At 41.2% G+C, this 20,831-nt stretch overlaps 1 protein-coding gene across 2 annotated transcripts in view; it reads left to right on the plus strand.

Moving 5' to 3' along the window:
- The window catches only part of ryr2a (ryanodine receptor 2a (cardiac)), a 727,422-nt gene that overhangs the window by 695,588 nt on the left and 11,003 nt on the right, over positions 1–20,831 (plus strand). For both annotated transcript variants that reach the window (XM_073050574.1, XM_073050575.1), the window contains 4 exons: positions 2,273–2,333; positions 9,423–9,569; positions 10,571–10,705; positions 12,210–12,366. In XM_073050574.1, coding sequence (XP_072906675.1) covers positions 2,273–2,333; positions 9,423–9,569; positions 10,571–10,705; positions 12,210–12,366 — 500 coding nt within the window. The remainder of the gene's footprint in view (positions 1–2,272; positions 2,334–9,422; positions 9,570–10,570; positions 10,706–12,209; positions 12,367–20,831) is intronic.

Below are 20,831 nucleotides of genomic sequence, written 5' to 3' on the forward strand. Positions count from 1 at the left end.
TTGACTTCTTATACCTTAGGCCACAAACTTATCAATCACCCTCGTATTTTGAAGGGTTAGCCTTCAGTTAACATTCTTCAATTCATTAGAATTTGCCTTGTCTACTCCTTTCTATCACCATGCATTCAATTATAACATTGAATCTAAAAAGGAGACTTGAACAAAATATTCAGGTGGTATACTGTACTGTATGTAGAAACAGAAAACCTAGAGCACAATACAGGCCCTTCAGCCCACAAATCTGTGCCGAACATGTCCTTACCTTAGATATTACCTAGGGTTACCCATAGCCCTGTATTTTTCTAAGCTCCAAGTAACTATCCAGGAGTCTCTTAAAAGACCCTATCATTTTAGGACCCAGACTCCACCACTGTCGCAGGCAGCCCATTCCACGCACTCACCACTCACTGCGTAATAAAAGTTACCCTTGACATCTCCTCTGTACCTACTTCCAAGCACCTTAAAACTATACCCTCTCATGCTAGCCATTTCAGCCCTAGGGAAAAGCCTCTGACTATCCACATGATCAATGCCTCTCATCATCTCGTACACCTCTATCAGGTCACCTCTTATCCTCCATCGCTCCAAGGAGAAAAGGCCAAGCTCACGCAACCTATTCTCATAAGGCATGCTCCCCAATCCAGGCAACACCCTTGTAAATCTCCTCTGCATCCTTTCTATGATTTCCCACATCCTTCCTATAGTGGGGCGACCAGAACTGAGCACAGTACTCCAAGTGGGGTCTGACCAGGGTCCTAGTTCTTGAGACTGGCAGGCTGGTGAGAACACAAAAAGAAGAGAGTCTGTGGATGCTGGAGGAACTCAGTAGGTCAGGCAGCATCTATGGAGAGAAATGAACAGTTGATGTTTAGGGCCAAGACCCTTCATTTGGAATTGAAAGAAAAGTAGAAGGCAGAATTGAGAATCAGAAGGTATTGGGATGAAAGATAGTAGTTGAAAGATCCTATGGGATAATGGTACTTATAAATATAAAATCTATAAAGTCATGATGAATTTTGATTAAGCACTAGTTCACCACAATTTACGAAAGAAGGGAAGTCTTTGGAGAACGTGCAGAAGAGAGTTACCTAAAATATTGCAGCAGCAAGAGACCTTTAAAGATGTGGATAAATTGAAACATCTCGGGATGTTCTCCTGGGCACAGTAATGGCTGCGAGGAGTTATGATCAAGATCATGAAGGATTATGGATAGAGTTAACTGAAGTAAATTATTCCCATAGGTTTAAAATGTCAAGACATGTGATTATAGAATGAAAGTGACTGGCAAAAGTGATGTTAAAGATATTTTCATGCTGTGAGTTATGTGTGAACTGCACTGTCAGATGTAGTAGTGGAGACAGATTAACGGTGTCTGAATAGAAAGAATTTTCAGGAACAAGAGGAAAACACAAGGGCTTAGATTCATCTGAATTTTTCTGCAAAGAGCTGGTCCTGACTTTACCAGCTGAATGGCTTTCTGTGCTGTAACCATTCTGTTATTGTGATTCTCTGAAGTCATTTCTTAAAACGGGCCACTGACCAAGTTGCACATAATATCATCTTTTTATGTAGCTATCGATCAAATGTTGTTAGAAAATATTCCTATGAATTACTGTCATAAAGCATTATATGAATGCTGTTTGCTCTTGCCATATCGCAGCAGTACTATAGGATACGGCCCACACTGAAGTATCAATATTATCCCTGTGGATTTATCTATTCATAAAGAATGGATGGTCAAATGGCTTTAACTTGTCTTTTAATCTACCAGTGAATAAAAATTCTAATCTTCCTCAGTATTTTCCTCTCTGTTCCTGGTCGATTTTCTGGGAAGTATTTCTTATCCATTGGTGTCTTGCAGTTTTTTTTTTGTAATTTATTTTTTTTTATTGAAGTTTATCAAACAAACATTTCCATAAGATGTATTCAGACATTGTACATATATATCATATTATCATATATATCACAAAATCTCCACAAAGTATTTATCTGGGATATACACTGATAGAAAAGAGTGGAAAGAAAAAACAAGCAAAAGGAAAGAACTATGTACAAGTAGGGAGTGATCTTTTTTTGTTAACAACAGATTCATTTATTTGTGAGAATAAAATCAGGCCTATGAGGCATTATGTAGTTAAACCATTCTTCCCAGTATGAATCAAATTGTTCCAGCTTATGATTAACAGATGCTGTTAACTTCTCCATTTTGTAAATGCCCATTGTCTTTCAGTTTTTAAATCTAAATCAACTGAATTTGTTTTGTTTCCTACAGACTTAACTCTATTGATATCAAGTATCAGATCTGGAAGTTGGGAGTGGTGTTTACAGACAATGTAAGTAAGAAATGGATGCCTGAAGCTAAACTTTTTCCTGAGTAAAATATTTTTCAGAAATGCAAGGATAATATTCAGGTTTAAGAAGTGTCATCATTAACTAATGATTGTTTCATGGTTTCAGTCAGTGCTGTTTTTGTGTGTGTGTGCTTGTCTGTGTGTCTTTTCACAATTATATTTTCCCTTGAACTTTCACAATTACAATTTTAGAGGCTACAGTGGCTAGAGACTGTGTGAAAATCAATGGCATTCTCCTTAGAGATGTTTTTGAGAGGGTGCTTTAATCATTGTTGGCAATGATAAAAGTCTTTTAGATAGATGAGGACAAAATGTGGAAGATTTATTTACCCATTTGTCTAGAGATAACGGTGTGGAATAGGCCAAGTTAGCCTTTCGAGTTGCACCACCAGCAACCCACTGATTTAACCCTTGCTTCATCACAAGAAAATTACAATGACCAATTAAACTACTAAATGGTATGTCTTTGGACTGTGAGAGGACGCTGAAACTGAACTCCAAACTGATGCCTCGAGCTGTAGTAGTGTTGCACTAACTGCTACATTACCGAGGTGCCTGTGATGTAATAATGTAATGAAATATAATACTGCTTTTCTTGAATCCTAGAAGCCACACATGAATGCTCTGTTTTCAACAGTTGGATGAGTTCTTTGTCCAACCCATTTGGTAGGCTAGGTGGAATTTGGTCTCCACAACAACCATGGAAGACTCGATTGCACTTGTCTTTTTCTACTCCCATCACATCCAGAAAGGGATTATCTCCTCTCCAACTCGGACAGGAAGTCTTTGAGAAGTTTTAATTAGTTTACTATTGGATTCTGGGCAGGGAGTGTTTGAAGTCAGCAGCTTACAGAATATACAGCTCAGTTGAAACAGAAGTGTATCAGTGCAGCCCAAAATGAATGACGTGGAGTTCAAAATCAGAAAGGTTGGAAGGAGTGTCTGGGAAAAGATGCATGTTGTTTTGGATGCAAGAGGGTCCACTGATGTGAATTTTCACTCCTTCCTTGGATTGTTCCAGTGTTACTCAATTTCTTCTGAGTTTGACCATCACATTAAACATCTTTCACAAGTTATTACACAAATGAGTGCCCTAGATCACTGTTTCTAACCTTTTTTAGTCTAATGCCCCCCAAAGCACTTTCATACTTGCCAACCCTCCCCTAAAGCAGCTTCATACTTGCCAATGCCCCTCTTAGTCACAATATACTTTCCGGCTCCCCATAGTGTAAAGGCATATGCTAACATGAGAAAAATGATAGTGCTTTAAATTTTTATTTGTTTTTAAACTTAGCTTACACAGTATCTGTTTGCTATACAGCAGCTTTGATATCAATGTGATCTGTGAACTTAGAGTTGAAATATCTGAATATCTGATTCAAGTTGTGACAGCAAAAGCCTTAATTCCCCATGCGTAATAATATCCAAGTAGTTTCTGTTTTTTTTTGTGTGAGCATGTGGTTCACTGCACTGAAGGCTCAACAAGGTAGAAGGATGGAAATGCAATGAAGAGCAGTTTGGCTCTTCTCCAAAGACCAGGAAACTTTGTATGACAGTCTAGCTACATTTCCACAAAAGCCAACCTTTTTGAAAAGAATTTTTGCTTCTTTACGCTGAATTTTATTAAATTCTTCTTGCAGTCTCTTCCTGTTCTTCCACCTTAAAAAGAAATGGGTTAACTACCCAGTCTGGAATTTCAAATCTTTGAATCGATTCTGAAAATCCTTCTCCAGTGACTGCAGGTGTAAGCAGTACTCTAGCAAATCACCATCAGTGAAAGAGTGTGCCATACTTTCCATGAAGAGAAACTGTGACTGCATTCCGGTGTTGCATTCCGCGCCCCCCCTCCAAGAATCTTGAACACCCCCGAAAACTTCTGTTTCCCCTAGCATTCCATCAGGACATGTAGCCCCTGTTGGGAATCACTGCCGTAGATGAAGTGTACAAGGGGACAGATAAGATATACAGAGCCACGTGCCAAGCTTAGTAATGAACCTTTCCTGATCCATAATAGTTAGCAGAAATCTCTGCTGCTGTAATGCCTTGTGTATCATAATGTACCAGGAAAGTTACAAGCTGTGGAGCATCTACAATCATAGAGTAAGCCCATGAGCTAACAACTGTGCAGCTTCCTGCACTCTCCCCTGCACTGAGAAAAACAGCACAAATTGGACAAGAGGCTCTAGCCAGTAATTCTTGGTTTACTTGGGCAGAGTCCTAGGCTAGCATGTTTTTCATACTGAACACGCAAGATAAGTTTCTGGTAACAAGTTTAGAAGTCATTCTCCCAATGATGGCTCCACCACCGCACTGGTGGTCCATCCTGCTGCCAAACCTGGACTGGACTGCACCTCGAAGTGGAATGCTACAGTGATGTCCCGTTATGTCATCCTCAAGGAGACGACATGGAACTGGATATACTTCACGATCAAGTTGTTGAAGAGGATTTTCCAGAGACAGTTGAAGAGGTTGCCAGAGCCACCAAGGGAGCTGTCCAAGAAAATTCATGAAGGCAAATTGAATTGGAGATGGGAATGAATGAGAATGATAAGACCTCCCTACAGGACATGGTATGAGCTCTTTGTGCATGGTATGAAGCTATCCAAAGTGGGGCTACTGAGAGCTGATCCCGAGGGTGCTTCTGTATTGGTGGGTGTTCACACTCAGTGTATGGAAATCATCCAGATTCTGTTGGCACTGATTTATGTTTGCACAGGATATTAAAAATCTGATAACGTCCTGCTTAACGTGTCCGAACAGCAGGCTAAAGCTGCCCACAACTACAATGAAAAGTGTTCCTCTTAGCAGATTCAATTCATCTTCTTTTGACCGGTATTGGAGTGTTCCTTTCTGCTGATTGATCACCACTCAAAGTGGTTGGAAGTGTTGGCCGTCAGACTGAGCGGTTTTTGGAATGGCCCACTCAAGGAGTCAGATCAGTGACTCTTGGGCTAGCCAAGGAACTGGATTCCAACAATAAAGGCCTGCATGTTTAAATAATGAAGCTGCAATTCATGCAAGAGAGGTCCACATGGTCTGCACGTCATCAGCGTGCATTGTTTTCACTGATGTGCAGGGCTATTCTGCAACCCGTCCTCACTCCAGCTGAGATGCTAATATATCAATAGTTGTGAACGTGCCTGAATTTTGTGCAGCCTGATCTGAAGTGACAAGTGGGAGAAAGGAGAGGAGTCAGAACGGAATTCTGTAAAATATCTTCTGAAAATCCCAACAACCAACATTCCCTCCATCATTGTTCTGCATTGCCTCATTAACTTTATGGGCACCAGCTTTTAATTCCCACATGGGAATTTAAATTTGACTTAGCAAACTTCCATGCTGGTGATTAAACTTGTATTTTCAAGAATCTTTATCCTTATCTGTCCCAGAATATAATCAGAACAAAACACTGGATTTATTATAAGCTTGACCTCCACAGCTTACAGGCACCCCAGTTTTATTTCATACTCATTATGATTGGAGTGCTATGGTTATCACGACACTATTATAGCCCAGGCATCGGAGCTCAGATTTCAAATCCAGCGCCGTCTGAAATGAATTTATATATTCTCCCCTTGAGCACTTGGGTTTCCTTTGAGTGCTCTGGATTCCTCCCACAGTCCAAACACATACCGTTTAGTAGGTTAATTGGTCATTGTAAATTGTCCCCTGATTAGACTAGTGTTAAATAGATGGGTTGCTGGGTGCCATGGTTTGTTGGGCCAGAAGGAACAGTTCTGTGCTAGGGGTTCCCAAACTTTTTTATGCCATGGACTCCTACCATTAACTGAGGGATCTGTGGAGCCCCTGTAAATCTGTGCTGTATCTCTAAACATAAACTTTTAAAAAGTTATACTGGAAGGAAAGTTTGATATCCTGGAAGTAGCAATTGAGATTGCTGAGTGTTGAGTGACAGTATTTGCTGTAAACTGACAAACTGTTCATGCCAAAAACAAGCATAATTAAAGTTAAATCATTCAGTACTCATTTCTTTAAACTAGAGTCACAAATTAAGCACAGCTTAAGCAGAATTTCAAGAATAATTTGATTGACATAATCTCAGCATGTATGATTCTCAAGAGGCAATCAAACGTAGAAGAATTCCAGGTGGGATTTTGGTACAATTTCCAATGATAATATGGAATTTCCCTTCCTTTCTTCTCACTTGCAAATCCCATTTACCCACGTGGGAGCCATGCAAGTAAATGGGGCTATTTACCTTAACTAGATATGGTAAATGAAAATGGTTGGTTTTCATCAGTCGTCGACTTAAGCAGCACTTTCAAAAATTATAAGTACAATTATCAAATGTTATACAAGAGCAATGGAGGATGAGAGGTGACCTGATAGAGGTGTACAAGATGATGAGAGGCATTGATCGTGTGGATGGTTAGAGGTTTTTCCCCAGGGCTGGAATGGCTAGCATGAGAGGGCATAGTTTTAAGATGCTTGGAAGTAGGTACTGAGTAGATGTCAGGAGTAAGTTTTTTTACGCAAAGAGTAGTGAGTGTGTGGAATGGGCTGCCGGTGGTGGTGGTGGAGGCGGAAATGATAGGGCCTTTTAAGAGACTCCTGGATGGCTACATGGAGCTTAGAAAAATAGAGGGCTATGGGTAAAGCCTAGGTAGTTCTAAGGTAAGGACATGTTTGGCACAGCCTTGTGTGCCAAAGGGCCTGTATTTGTGTTGTAGATTTTCTATGTTCTATGTTTCTATGTTCTAGAATATTTTGACCTGGACTTCCTATGTGATACTTTAATTATCTTACTATAGTTTTACTAGAAATCATCAATACCCGGTCAGCAATTCCCATGGCAGAAAACACAGGCACATTTTATTTATTATATATAGGACAGTGTTAGAATGTATTGTGGAACCCATTTAGGAACCTCATGCGATTGTTTTGATTCCCTGGAATAACAATAGCAGCTATTCCATGGAATTGGTTTGTGAAATGGCTGCTGTGGAAGTCTTGAAATATAAGACCACAAGACCATAAGGTATTGGATTAGAATAAAGCCATTTGCCTCATCGAGTCTGCTGTGCCATTTCATCATGGCTGATCCACTTTCCCTCTCAACCCCAGTCTCCTGCCTTCTCACTGTATCCCTTCATTCCCTGACCAATCGAGAATCGATCAACCTTTGCCTTAAATATACATAAAGACTTGGCCCCCACAGCCACCGGTGCTAACAAATGCCACAGATTCACCAATCTCTGGCTAAAGCAATTCCTTCTCATCTCTATTAGAAAAGGATGCCCCTCTATTCTGAGGCTGTGTCCGCTTCTCCCAGACTCTCCCACCACAGGAAACATCCTCTCCATATCGACTCTATAGAGGCCTTTCAACATCTGATAGGTTTCAATGAGGTCACCTCTCATTCTTCAGAATTCTAGTGAGCATGGGCCCAGAGCCATCAAACACTCTTCATACGACAGGCAGTTCAATCCCGGAATCATTTTCGTGAACCTCCTTTAAGCACTCACCAGCGTCAGCACATCCTTTCTAAGATAAGGGGCTAAAAACTGCTCACAATATTTCAAGTGAAGCCTCACCAATGCTTATAAATTCTCAGCATTACAACCTTGCTTTTATAGTCTAGTCTTCTTGAAATGAATGTCATCATTGCATTTGCCTTCCTCACCACAGACTCAACCTGCAAATTAACCTCTGGGGAATACTGCATGAGGACTCCCTGTTCCCTTTGCACTTCAGATTTTTGAATTTTCTCTCCACTAGAAAATGGTCTACCCTTTTATTTTTTCTACTAAAGTGCAAATGGCCTACCCTTTTATTTTCTACTTCCTGAAAATGTACTCCATCTGCCACTTCTTCACTTTTCTAATCTGTTTTAAGTCCTTCTGTAGCCTGTGGAACTAGTCACTGGCTGGCAACAAGGAAAGGCTCCCTTTTATTCTCACTCTTTGTCACCTGCCAATCAGCCACTGCTTTATCCATGCTAGAATCTTTCCTGTAATACCACGGACTCGTAGTTTGTTAAGCAACCTCATGTGTGGCACCTTTCAGTAGGCCTTCTGAAAATCCAAATACACAACATCAACTGATTCTCCTTTGTCTATCCTACTTGTTATTTTCTCAAATAATTCCAACAGGTTTGTCAGGCAAGATATCCCCTTAAAGATGCTGACTGTGACATATTTCATCATGTGCCTCCAAGTACCTTGAAACCACATCCTTAACTGTCGACTCCAACATCTTCCCTACCACTGAGGTCAGACTAATTGGCCTATAATTTCCTTTCTTCTGCCTGTCTCCCTTCTTGAAGAGTGGAGTGACATTTGCAATTACCCAGTGTTCCTGAAACATTCCAGTATCTAGTGATTCTTGAAATCTCATTATAATGCTACCACAATCTCTTCAGCCTCCTCCTTCAGAACCCTGACGTGTACCTCATCTCGTCCAAGTGTCTTATCTACCTTCAGACCTTGCAGTTTCCCAAGAACCTTTTCCTTCATTATAGCAACTTCACACACTTCTGACCCCTGACAACCATCCTGTTAGTGCCTTCCACAGTGAATAGAGGCAAAATACTTCTGAAATTCATCCGCCATTTCCTTGATTCCTATTACTACCTCTCCAGCATTCTTTTTCAGTGGTCTGATATCCACTCTTCTCTCTTTCACTTTATCTGAAGAAACTTTTTGTATCTCTTTACTATTATTTGCTAGCTTACTTTCGTATTTCATCTTTACTGTACAGTGTGCCATCTGCTTTCTATTTATGTTGGAAGCTGACTGTGTACCAAAGATTTTGTTTAATTTATTCATGTTTTTGGGATTTGGATTTGTAGTCAAGGCACTCGAGAAGGTGGGGATGAGCCACTCCCTTGAATCACTGCAGTACAGTGGAAAAGACAAAATTACAAAATTGTAAGACAACTTGATCAGCATGCAAATAAATAGCATCTTTAAAGAACAGCAAGTTGGTGCTGATAAAGGTTTCCAGTATAAAGTATAATCAGAATTTTACTGCATTCAATGAGATTTTACCGCATGTTGTCACTGCATTTCTGCTGTTGCCCATCTGTAATTTCTATTTCTGTGTTTGCAGTCCTTCTTGTACCTTGCCTGGTACATGACCATGTCAGTTCTGGGACATTACAACAACTTTTTCTTTGCTGCTCATCTGCTGGATATTGCGATGGGATTTAAAACTTTGCGTACCATCCTTTCTTCAGTGACGCATAATGGAAAACAGGTATCAAAGTATGGTTGGTGTGTTTTTACATTTAAAATCGTGATAGGTGACTACTAGGAGAATGCAAAATCCACTAATATCATGAGATAGGTCTTACCAGGTAGTTCTTTAAACTTGAAATGAAAAACACGAAGATCTATGTATACTAATTTAAGTACACATGTTATTAAGCAATGTGTCAGATGAATTGAGATTTATTTATCACAAGTACATCGAAACATACAGTAAAATGTGTTGTCTGCATCAACAACCCAGTCAGCCAAGGACATGCCAAGAGCAACTCTCAAGGGCGCCATACATGCCAGCGCCAACATAGCGTATGCACGATGTTCAACAGAACAGCACAAGCAGCAACATCAACTACTACAGAACAAAAAGAAGACAACAATAGTGAAAACAAGCACCTTACCCATCCTCTCCCTCGCATAACAGACAGGCACTTCCAGGCCCCCAGTTGTTGGGCCTGGACAATATTTATAATTAACATTAAATACAGAATCATATGGTATGGAAACAGCTCTTCGGCCTATGCTGTCTGACAAGCAGCCTTTTATACCCATCCTGATCTAATCCCCACTTACCCCAGGATCTGTCATGCATTAGGGAAAATTTACAACGACCAATTAACCTGCCAAGCCAAGTGTTTGTGAGAGAAAGGGGCAAAATGGAGCACCTTACGCAATCAAAGGGAGAGTATGCAAACATGATGCAAAAGTCACTAGAGGTCAGCACTGAACCTGGCTCACTGGAGCTGTACAACAGGAGCTCGACCTGTTGCATTACTATTCAGTTCCTCAAATATGGCCAAACGAACCAGGCAAACACAAAGTGAATGAATGAAACATTAAGGAATAATTAAAAAGACCTTTCCCCAGATTGTCTTTTTAAGTTGCTTGCAAAACAGTCCACTGCAAACAAACCATATGCTTTTTTTGTAATATATGAACATTAATTAATAAATACTGACTTGACATTGCAAATCTCTCCTTACTCCCATGCAGCTGGTTTTAACCGTGGGCTTGCTAGCTGTAGTGGTGTACCTGTACACCGTGGTTGCTTTTAATTTCTTCCGGAAATTCTACAACAAAAGTGAAGATGGAGACACACCAGATATGAAGTGTGATGATATGCTGACCGTAAGTGGCCTCCTGCTTGTGACTGAGTTCACTGACTAATTTGTGTTTGATTTCACTCCTAAACCATACAAGAGAACATAGGGAGTAGACCTTTCTGACTGTCGCTCCTGCTGTTCAATAAGATTGCGGTTGATCTGACTTGAGCCTCAACTCCACTAATTTACTGTTTCTTGTTACTCTTGATTTCTTGAGTCAAAAAATTTGACCATCTAAAATCTTCAGTGTGTCAGTCCCCATTGCTCTCTCTGGGATGTAGAGATTCATGTCCCACTGAGAGAAGACATTCCTCATGTCTGATTCAAGTGGGAAGCTGACAGTTCGGAAACTGTGACCCTTTGTTTGTGATTCCCCTGCTTCATTTATTTATTTAATTTATTTACTGAGATACAGTGCAGAATAGGCCCTTCCAACCCTTCGGGCCTTGTCACCCAGCAATCCCTTGATTTAACCCTCGCCTAATCACAGTTCAATTTACAATGACCTTTAGACCATTTTTACACTGTTTGAGGAAAAATGTTCGTGAAAAATCCTCTCTTCTGTATTGGCAACCCCCACAGACTAGTATGATTTCATAGGATCACTTCTCGTTCTTCTCAATCCTGAAAGACTTCGGCTCAGTCCAGATTCTCCTTTTGATTCTCTTCATCAGTCAACTCCTTCCTCTCAGCAATCATCACAAAGAACTTTCTCTAATCTGTCTCAGTGCAGGTTTATTCTGTCTTTTATCTGTAATTCTTATCCATCTGAGAAAGGAAATATTGGAAATGAGCTCATTCAAAGAAGATCTGAGCCCTTCTGCCAGAACTGTGAAAGAGAGAAAACAAGTTAATTTTAAATAGAGATGAGCTGGGGGGAGGGACAGCTAAAATAAAGGAGTATCTTTGATGGGGTGAGACCAAATAAGTTAATGCAGTGATTAGAATGAGATTTATGTTTTTCTGCTTGCATTATGTCATTTGCCATTCCATTTCCAATTGTCCAAAGGATATATCACATTTCCAACAATGTTTACAGACTCACAACGTGTATAGATCTGTGAATAGTTTTGGCTTATGTTATTTCTTGCGGCTTCCCCCCCACCCCCCCCCCCCCGTGTTTTTTCTCTGAATTTTAATTGAGGAGGAAACCCTCAATGAAAATCCACCTGGAAGCTGCATTGCATGGGTCATCCACACTGCAACTGGCTTTTAGAGACATATGACTGAAGAGCAACTTATGATTACCAACACCAAACGTAATCATTTGACCAAAGGAGGTGGTAGAAAAGTGCAAATATGTTGAAAATGGCTTCATGGAACCTTTGAAATTTACTGAAAGAGACCTAATATGTTCCTTCATTGTGTCCATATGCAAGTCTTTAGACTGTGAATTTTCTAGTGCCAGTTCTGTTGAAATGAAATGATGGTTGATCATGTTTAGTAGAAAGGAATGACAAAGTGGAAAGTTCGGAGATCTCTCTGGTTATGGCAATATCACGCTGACTGAGCTGTGATTTCTTTTGCAGTGTTATATGTTCCACATGTATGTGGGTGTCCGTGCTGGTGGAGGCATCGGCGATGAGATTGAAGATCCTGCTGGGGATGAATATGAAATCTATCGAATCATTTTTGACATCACCTTCTTCTTCTTTGTAATTGTCATCTTGCTGGCCATCATTCAAGGTATGACATTCTGTGTTGGAACATTTTATAACTGATTGGTGGTGTTCACAATCTTATGACTTTTTATCCATGTTAGTACTTCTCTCTAAATATAATTTTGTAACATATTGGCCATTCAGCTCATGGTGTCCGTGCTGACTGTTATGCCCATTTAAATTAATGCCATCTGCCTGCACATGGTTTGAAACTCATTGTCTTCATTTTCTTGTCGAAATGCAACTTAAATGTTATCATATTTGTTTGCTGCACCTCCCTACATTCCAGGAACCTACCATTCTCTATATTTAAAAAAAGCATGCCTAGCAATTTTTTTGTCATTGCTATCATCAGGAAGGAGGTACTGGAGCCTGAAGGCACACACTGAATGATTCAGGAACAAATCCTTCCCCTCTGCCATCTGATTTCTGAATAGACGTTGAACCCATGAACACTAGAACATAGAATATAGAACAATACAGCACAGTACAGGCCCTTTGGCCCACAATGCTGTGCCGACCCTTAAACCCTGACTCTCATATAACCCCACCTTAAATTCCTCCATTTACCTGTCTAGTAGTCTCTTAAATTTCACTAGTCTATCTGCCTCCACCACTGACTTAGGCAGTGCATTCCACACACCAACCACTCTCTGAGTAAAAAAACCTTCCTCTAATATCCCCCTTGAACTTCCCTCCCCTTACCATAAAGCCATGTCCTCTTGTACTGAGCAGTGGTGCCCTGGGGAAGAGGCGCTGGCTGTCCACTCTATCTATTCCTCTTAATATCTTGTACACCTCTATCATGTCTCCTCTCATCCTCCTTCTCTTCAGAGAGTAAACCCTAGCTCCCTTAATGTCTGATCATAATGCATACTCTCTAAACCAGGCAGCATCCTGGTAAATTTCCTCTGTACCCTTTCCAATGCTTCCACATCCTTCCTATAGTGAGGCGACCAGAACTGGACACAGTACTCCAAGTGTGGCCTAACTAGAGTTTTATAGAGCTGCATCATTATCCCGCGACTCTTAAACATTACCTCACTACTTTATTATTTCTATTTTTGCACTACTTATTTAAGTTAACTAATTTAATTAACTACTTCAACTACCTATTTCATTTAACATAAAATATATACTTACTGTAATTCCAGTTTTTTCTTTTCTATTATTTTGCATTGTATTGTATTGTCGCAAAGCTAACAAGTTTCATGACGTATGCCAGTGATGTTAACCCTGATTCTAATTCTCCTTCATCTTTTCCCTTCTCAGCTTAAAGCCAAACCCTCCAGTCTTTCACATTGAATATCTGTCCTACCTATGCCTGTCATAATTTTAAATAATTCTATCAGATTGTCCCTCAGCCTCTGATGGTCTAGAGGATACAGTCCAATCATGTCCAACTTCTCCTCAGAGATAATATTCTCCAATCCAAGCAACATCCTCGTTCGTGAGCCTTTTTTTGTGCCTTCTCCACGTCCTCCCTTCCTACAATGTCGTGACCAGAACTTTGGTCCTGAGGTGGCCTAACCAAAGTTTTATACAAATGAAACATGAGTTACCAAATTTTATACTCATTGCCTCAATTGCTGAAGGTAAATAGGCCATGCACCTGTTTTACAGCACTGCCTACCTAGAGCTGCTACTTGCAGAGAGCTATAGACTTGTACTCCAAGATCCAAATATTCTTCAGTGATCCTAAGGATTAGTGCCATATACTGTCTACTTCCCTTTTGCATTTTCCCTTCCAAAATGTAGCACCTCATATTGAATTATATTAGGAAAAAAGTACAAGCTTTCAAAGCACAGATTTGCTACTCTGGAAATCTGAAATATTTAATAAAAATAACAAAACATGCTGGACATATTCAGTACATCAGGCAGACATGGGCAGAGAAACAAGGTGATGGCCCTTCATCCGAACTGAAGATGAATGTTTACTGAACGGAAGCATAGCTCATTTTCTCTCTCCACAGACACTGCCAGGCTTCCTGAGTATTCCCACTACCTTCTTTTTCACATTTAACTTATCTGGAAGGAGTCTTTGTGCCTCAAGATAGTTGGAAATGAGGACACAAAACAGTAGATGTTGCATCTCCATTGGGTGTATGTGAATAGTTGGCATTGGTCACCATGTTTACGCCTAAATTACATTCATGCCATGAAGTTTAAATTTTCCCCACCATCTCTACAAGTAACAACACTTTAAATATTTCAGTGTTAGACTTCATGCAGCAGAAGGACAGATTCAACCCCCAGTCCATATTTAGAAAGCTCTCTTCAGCTGGAACTTCAAGAGTTAAAATTGGTCCCCAGTGCCTTTGAGTAAATGAAAAGAAAAACCAGACACAAGATTTGTGATTCAGTGAAAAATTGGTTGTGTAGATAATACTCAACAATTGATTAGGATTGTCGTCCTGATGAAGGGTCTCAGCCCAAAACGTTGACTGTTTACTCCCTTTTCCAGAGATGCTGCCTGGCCTGCTGAGTTCCTCCAGCATTTTGTGTGTGTTGCAACAATTGAGTGGAGCTGTATTTAACTGCCCAACCCCCACCCCACCCTTATTCAAATAACAACAGAATTTGTGACTCGATGCTATGAAAATGTTTGGGAAGAAAGTTCAGGATTAAAGGTTGATAATTTAAAACCAAGATAAAGAGGAAATTTGCTTCTCAGATTTGCATGCCTTTTGCTTTGTACCCTTGACAGCTGTGGGAGGTGAGTGATTATTTATTTACAAGATTGAGATCAATGAAGAGTAAAAAGACCTTGTTTTGTTTTATTTGGTTTGAGGCCAAGAACTACAGAGATAATGCTATTGTCAACAAGAGTTAGAGCCAGCACTTCAAACTTTATTTATCAATGAATAATACATAGATTACTTCTATGAAGAGAACATAAAAACAAAAAACACATGTGGCAATAACTATGCCTGATATATTAACCAAAATTGCAATGAATATGTCCAAAACTTTGTGAGGCTACTTCTGTAACTAATAAAGTGTATGTATCTTTCAATCCAGAAGATTATGATCCTGAACTCCTTTCAGTCCTTTTTTTAAAAACATTAGCAATTACACTGAAAATAATTGTTTTTCTCAGGCGACCTGGAAGAACGTTACTATTCATCAGAATCAAATGTAATAATATCACGTGCATGTATTGTGAAATTTGTTGTTTTGCAGTAGCAAAACATTGCAGTATATAATAAAAAATATAATTTACCAGTAGTATCGCTAGCAAAAATTAAATTAAATAAGTAGTGCAAAAAGAGGAAAAAATTAAGCGACACACACAAAACGCTAGAGGGACTTAGCAGGCCAGGCAGCGTCTATTTTGGGCCGAGATTTTTCATCAGGGCTGGAAAAAGAAGATGAGGAGTCTGAGTTAGTGGGTGGGGATGGGGGAGGTGGAGGAGAGGAAGAAACACAAGGTATTTGGTGAAACTGGGAGGGGGAAGGGGTGAAATAAAGAGCTGGGAAGTTGTTTGGTGAACGAGATACAGGGTTGGAGGAGTGGGAATCTGATAGGAGACCATGGATGAAAAAAAAGGGAGAGAAGCACCACAGGCAGGTGATGGACAGGTAAGGAGATAAGTTGAGAGGGAAATGGGAATGGTAAAGGTGGGGGCATTACCAGAAGTTTGAGAAATCAATGTTCATGCCATCAGGTTGGAGGCTACCCAGATGGGATATAAAGTGTTGCTCCTCCAATCTGAGTGTGACCTCATCGCAACTGTAGAGGACACCAAGGACTGGCATGCCAGAATGGGAAGTGGAATTAAAATAGGTCGCCACTGGGAGATCCTGCTTTCTCTGGCAGATGCGTCATAGGCGCTCAAAAAAACAATCTCACAATCTATGTTAGGTCTCACCTATACACAGGAGGCCAGACCAGGAGCACCGGATACAGTAGATGACCCCAACAGACTCACAGATGAAGTGTCACCTCACCTGGAAGGACTGTTTGGGATTCTGAATGGTAGTGAGGGAGGAGGTGTAGGAGCAGGTGTAGCACTTGTTCCGCTTGCAAGGGTAAGTGCCTGGAGGGAGATCAGTGGGAAGGGACGAATGGACAAGGGAGTTGTGTAGGGAGCATTCCTTGTGGAAAGCTGAATGTAGGGGGATGGTAAAGATGTGCTTGGTGGTGGAATCCCATGGAGATGGGGAAAGTTACGGAGAATTATGTGCTGGACATGGAGGAGGTGGGGTAGGTGAAGACAAGAGGATCCCTACCCCTAACAGGGTGGTGGGAGGAAGCAGTGAGGGCAGACGTGAGCGAAATGTAAGAGATGTAGTTGAGGAAAGCATTGATGGTGGAGGAAGGGAAACCACTTTCTTTGAAGAAGGAGGATACCTCCTTTGTTCTGGAATGAAAAGCCTCATCCTGAGAGCAGGTGCAGTGGAGACAGGAATTCAGAGAAGAGGATGGCATTTCTACAAGTAACAAGGTGGGAAGAGGTATAGTCCAGGTCGCTGTGAGAGTCCGTGGGTTTATAATGGGCATCAGTAGATAAGCTGTCTCCACAGATAGAAACAGAGAGATTGAGAAAGGGGAGGGAGGTGTCAAATGGATGAGGGAAAATTTGAGGGCAAGGTGGATGTTGGAGTTTGCAAGGTGGAAGTTGCAAAGTTGATGAAGTCGATGAGCTCGGCATGCATTCAGGAAGCAGCACCAATGCAGTCATTGATGTAGCGTGGGAAAAGTGGGGGAGAGACACCAGTGTAGGCTTCGAACATAGACTATTCCACATAGCTGACAAAAAGGCAGGTATGGCTGGGACCCATGCGAATGAGAGGAGCCAAAGGAGCAATTATTGAGAGTGAAGAAAAGTTCACCAGATGGAGGAGAGTGGTGGTGGAGGGGAGCTGGTTGGGTCTGGTGTCCAGAAAGAAATGGGGAGCTTTGAGACCTTCCTAGTGGGGGGATGGAGGTGTATAGGGACTGGACATCCATATTGAAAATAAGATGCTCAGGGCCAGTGAACTTGAAAGCATTGAAAAGATCAAGCGTGTGTGCAGTGTCACAAATATAGGTCGTAAATGGCACAAATATGAACCGGGGGGTGGGGGGAGGATAAAACTGAATCGAGGTATGCAGATATGAGTTTAATGGTGCAGGAACAAGCAGCAACAATTGTTTTACCTGGGCAGGCAGGTTTGTGGATCTTGGGTAGGAGGTAGAAGTGAGAGGAGCAGGGTGAGGGAACTATGAGGTTAGTGGCAGAGTTAATAAGGTTGGTGATGATGTGTGAGACATTGGCCTAGTGCTCCTTAGTGGGATCCTGTTCAAGGGGTAAGAGGTTTAATAAAAGTGAGGTAGTGTAAATGGATTCATTGAACATTTAGAAGCTGTTCCTGAATCATTGCATATGTGTCTTCAGGCTCCTGTACCTCTTCCCTGATGGTAGCTGTGCAAAGAGGACATGTCCTGGGTGATAGTGGTTGTTAATGATGGATGCCGCTTTTTAGAGGCATCGCCTTCCAAAGGTATCCTCAAAGTTGAGGTGGTTAATGCCTATAAAGTTGAAAGTTCAAAGTAAAATTTATTATCAGAGTAAATACATGTCATCACATCAACCCTGAGATTCTTATATAATGGAGCTGGATGCATTTACAACTTTCTGCCACTTTTTCTGATCCTGTGCAGTGCCCCCCCCCCCCCCCCATACCAAATGGTGATAGAATGCTGTTCACAGTACATCAGTAAAAATTTGCAAGAGTCGTTGGTGACCTACAAAGTCTCTTCAAACTCCTAATGAAATATAGCTGCTGTCTTTGTAATTGCATCAATATGTTTAGCTCAGGATAAATCTTCAGAGATGTAAACACCCAAGAACTTAAAACTGCTCACCCTTTCCACTGCTGATCCCTCAATGAAGACTGGTGGCGTGTGTTCTCTCAACTTACTCTGGCTGAAGTCCACAATTCCTTGTTTTTGGTGTATAACGTGATGAGAGGCATTGATCGTGTGGATAGTGCGAGGCTTTTTCCCAGGGCTGAAATGGTTGCCAGAAAGGACACAGGTTTAAGGTGCTGGGGAGTAGGTACAGAGGAGATGTCAGGGGTAAGTTTTTTACTCAGAGCGTTGTGAGTGCGTGGAATGGGCTGCCAGCAATACTGGTGGCGGCGGATACGATAGGGTCTTTTAAGAGACTTTTGGATAGGTACATGGAGCTTAGAAAAATAGAGGGCTATAGGTAAGTGTGGTAATTTCTAAGGTAGGGACACGTTTGGCACAACTTTGTGGGCCGAAGGGCCTGTATTGTGCTGTAGGTTTTTTCTATGTTTACTGACATTGAGTGCAAGGTTATTGTTGTGAAACCATGCGACCTACTGATCCATCTCGCTCCCGCACGCTTCCTCGTCACAATGTGAAATTCTGCCAATAATAGTTGTGTTGTCGGCAGATTTAGAAATGATGTGCCTAGCCGTGCCTAGCCTCACAGATGTGGGTGAAGAGAGAGTAGAGTGGTGGGTTACGCATGCATCTTTGAGGTGCACCGGTGTAAATAGTCAGTGAGGGGATGTTATTTCCGATCTGCACAGACCGTGGTCTCCCAGTAAGAAAGTCAGTGTCTAGTTGCAGAGGGAGGTACAGACAGCGATGTTTTGGAGCTTGTTTAATTGGAACTGAGGGTATGTCTGTGTTGAACATTGAGCTGTAATCAAACAGCAGTCTGAAATAGGTATCACTATTTTCCAGTTGATCCGAGTGGAGAGCTAGTGTGATTGTATCTGCTGTAGATCTATTGTGGCGATAAGCAAATTGCGCTGGGTCTAGGTCCTTGCTTAGGCAGAATTTGATTCTAGCCTTGACCAACTTCTCAAAACACTTCATTAAAGTAGATCTGAGTGTCACTATTTAACTCAGCCTGCTCTTCTTGGTCACTGGTATGACTGTCGCCCTTTTGAATCAAGAGGGACCCACTGACTGCAACAGTAAGAGACTGAAGATGTCCTTCAACACCCCTGATAGTTGGTTGGAATAGGTTTCAGAACCCTTCCATGTACACCATTAGGGCCTGACGCCTTACAAGGGTTTACCATCTTGAAAGATGTTCTGACATCAGCCTGTACTCACTACAGTTACTGCGGTTGGTTGTTGAAAAGCTTTAAAAAGCAGTAAGTTTTTAAACAGAAAACAAAATACAGGGAGTTAGGAAGGAAGCTGAGAAACAGGACATCAAGGCTAGTAATCTCAGGATTGCTCTCTGTGCCATACAACAGCAGGGATAGGAGTAGAATGAGGTGGCAGATAAATGCATGGCTGAAGAATTGGAGCCGGGTGCAAGAATTCAGATTTCTGGATAATTGGAACCTCTTCTGGGGCAGGTGTGACCTGTACTAAAGTGATGGGTTGCGCTTGAATCCGAGGGGGACCAATATTCTTGCAGGCAGGTTTACTAGAGCTGTTGGGAGTGGTTTAAACTAATATGGCAGAGGATAGGAACCAGTATGATAGAGCTGAGGATGAACCAGCAGGTTTACAGGTAGATGATGGGTATAATATGAATGTTAGGAAGGACAAGCCAATGATTGGGTACAAATGCAGACAGAACAAAGAGTTGAATTGTACCACAGAGGCAAAATTCAAAAGGACGAAGAATGTGGGACTGAAGGTGTTGTATTTAAACGTGTGTAGCATTCAGAATAAGGTTAATGAGCTCATGACACAATTAGGATTGGTCTGCATGATGTTATGGGCATCACTGAGTTTTAGCTGAAAGAAGGCCATTGTTGGGAGATTAATGTCAAAAAGTATACTTTGAATTGAATGGACAGGCAGGAAGGCATAGATGGTGGTGTGGCTCTGTTGGTAAGAGATAGAATTATATCCTTAGAAAGAGATGACATGGGGTCAGAGAATATCGAATTTTTGTGGGTGGCGTTAAGAAACTGCAAGGGTAAGAATCAGAATCAGGCTTATTATCAGCATGTGACGTGAAATTTGTTAACTTAGCAGCATCAGTATAATATAATACATAATATAGAAAAAAACAAAATAAAATAATAATAAATAAATCAACTACAGTATACATATATTGAATAGATTAAAAATTGTGCAAACATCAGAAATACTATATATTAAAAAAGTGAAGTAGTGTCCGAGGGTTCAATGTCCATTTAGGAATCAGATGGCGGAGGGGAAGAAGCTGTTTCTGAATCACTGAGTGTGTGCCTTTAGGCTTCTGTACCTCCTACCCGATGGTAACAGTGAGAAAAGGGCAAGCCCTGGGTGCTGGAGGTCCTTAATAATGGACGCTGACCTTCTGAGGCACCGCTTCTTGAAGATGTCCTGGGTACTTTGTAGGCTACTACCCAAGATGGAGCTGACTAAATTTACAACCCTCTGCAGCTTCTTTCGGTCCTGTGCAGTAGCTCCTCCCCCCACACCAGACAACGATGCAGCCTGTCAGAATGCTCTCCATGGTACATCTGTAGAAGTTTTTGAGTGTATTTGTTGACATGCCAAATCTCATCAAACTC

Source organism: Hemitrygon akajei, chromosome 7 (assembly GCF_048418815.1).
Source record: "Hemitrygon akajei chromosome 7, sHemAka1.3, whole genome shotgun sequence".
In the NCBI taxonomy this organism is placed as follows: Eukaryota; Metazoa; Chordata; class Chondrichthyes; order Myliobatiformes; family Dasyatidae; genus Hemitrygon; species Hemitrygon akajei.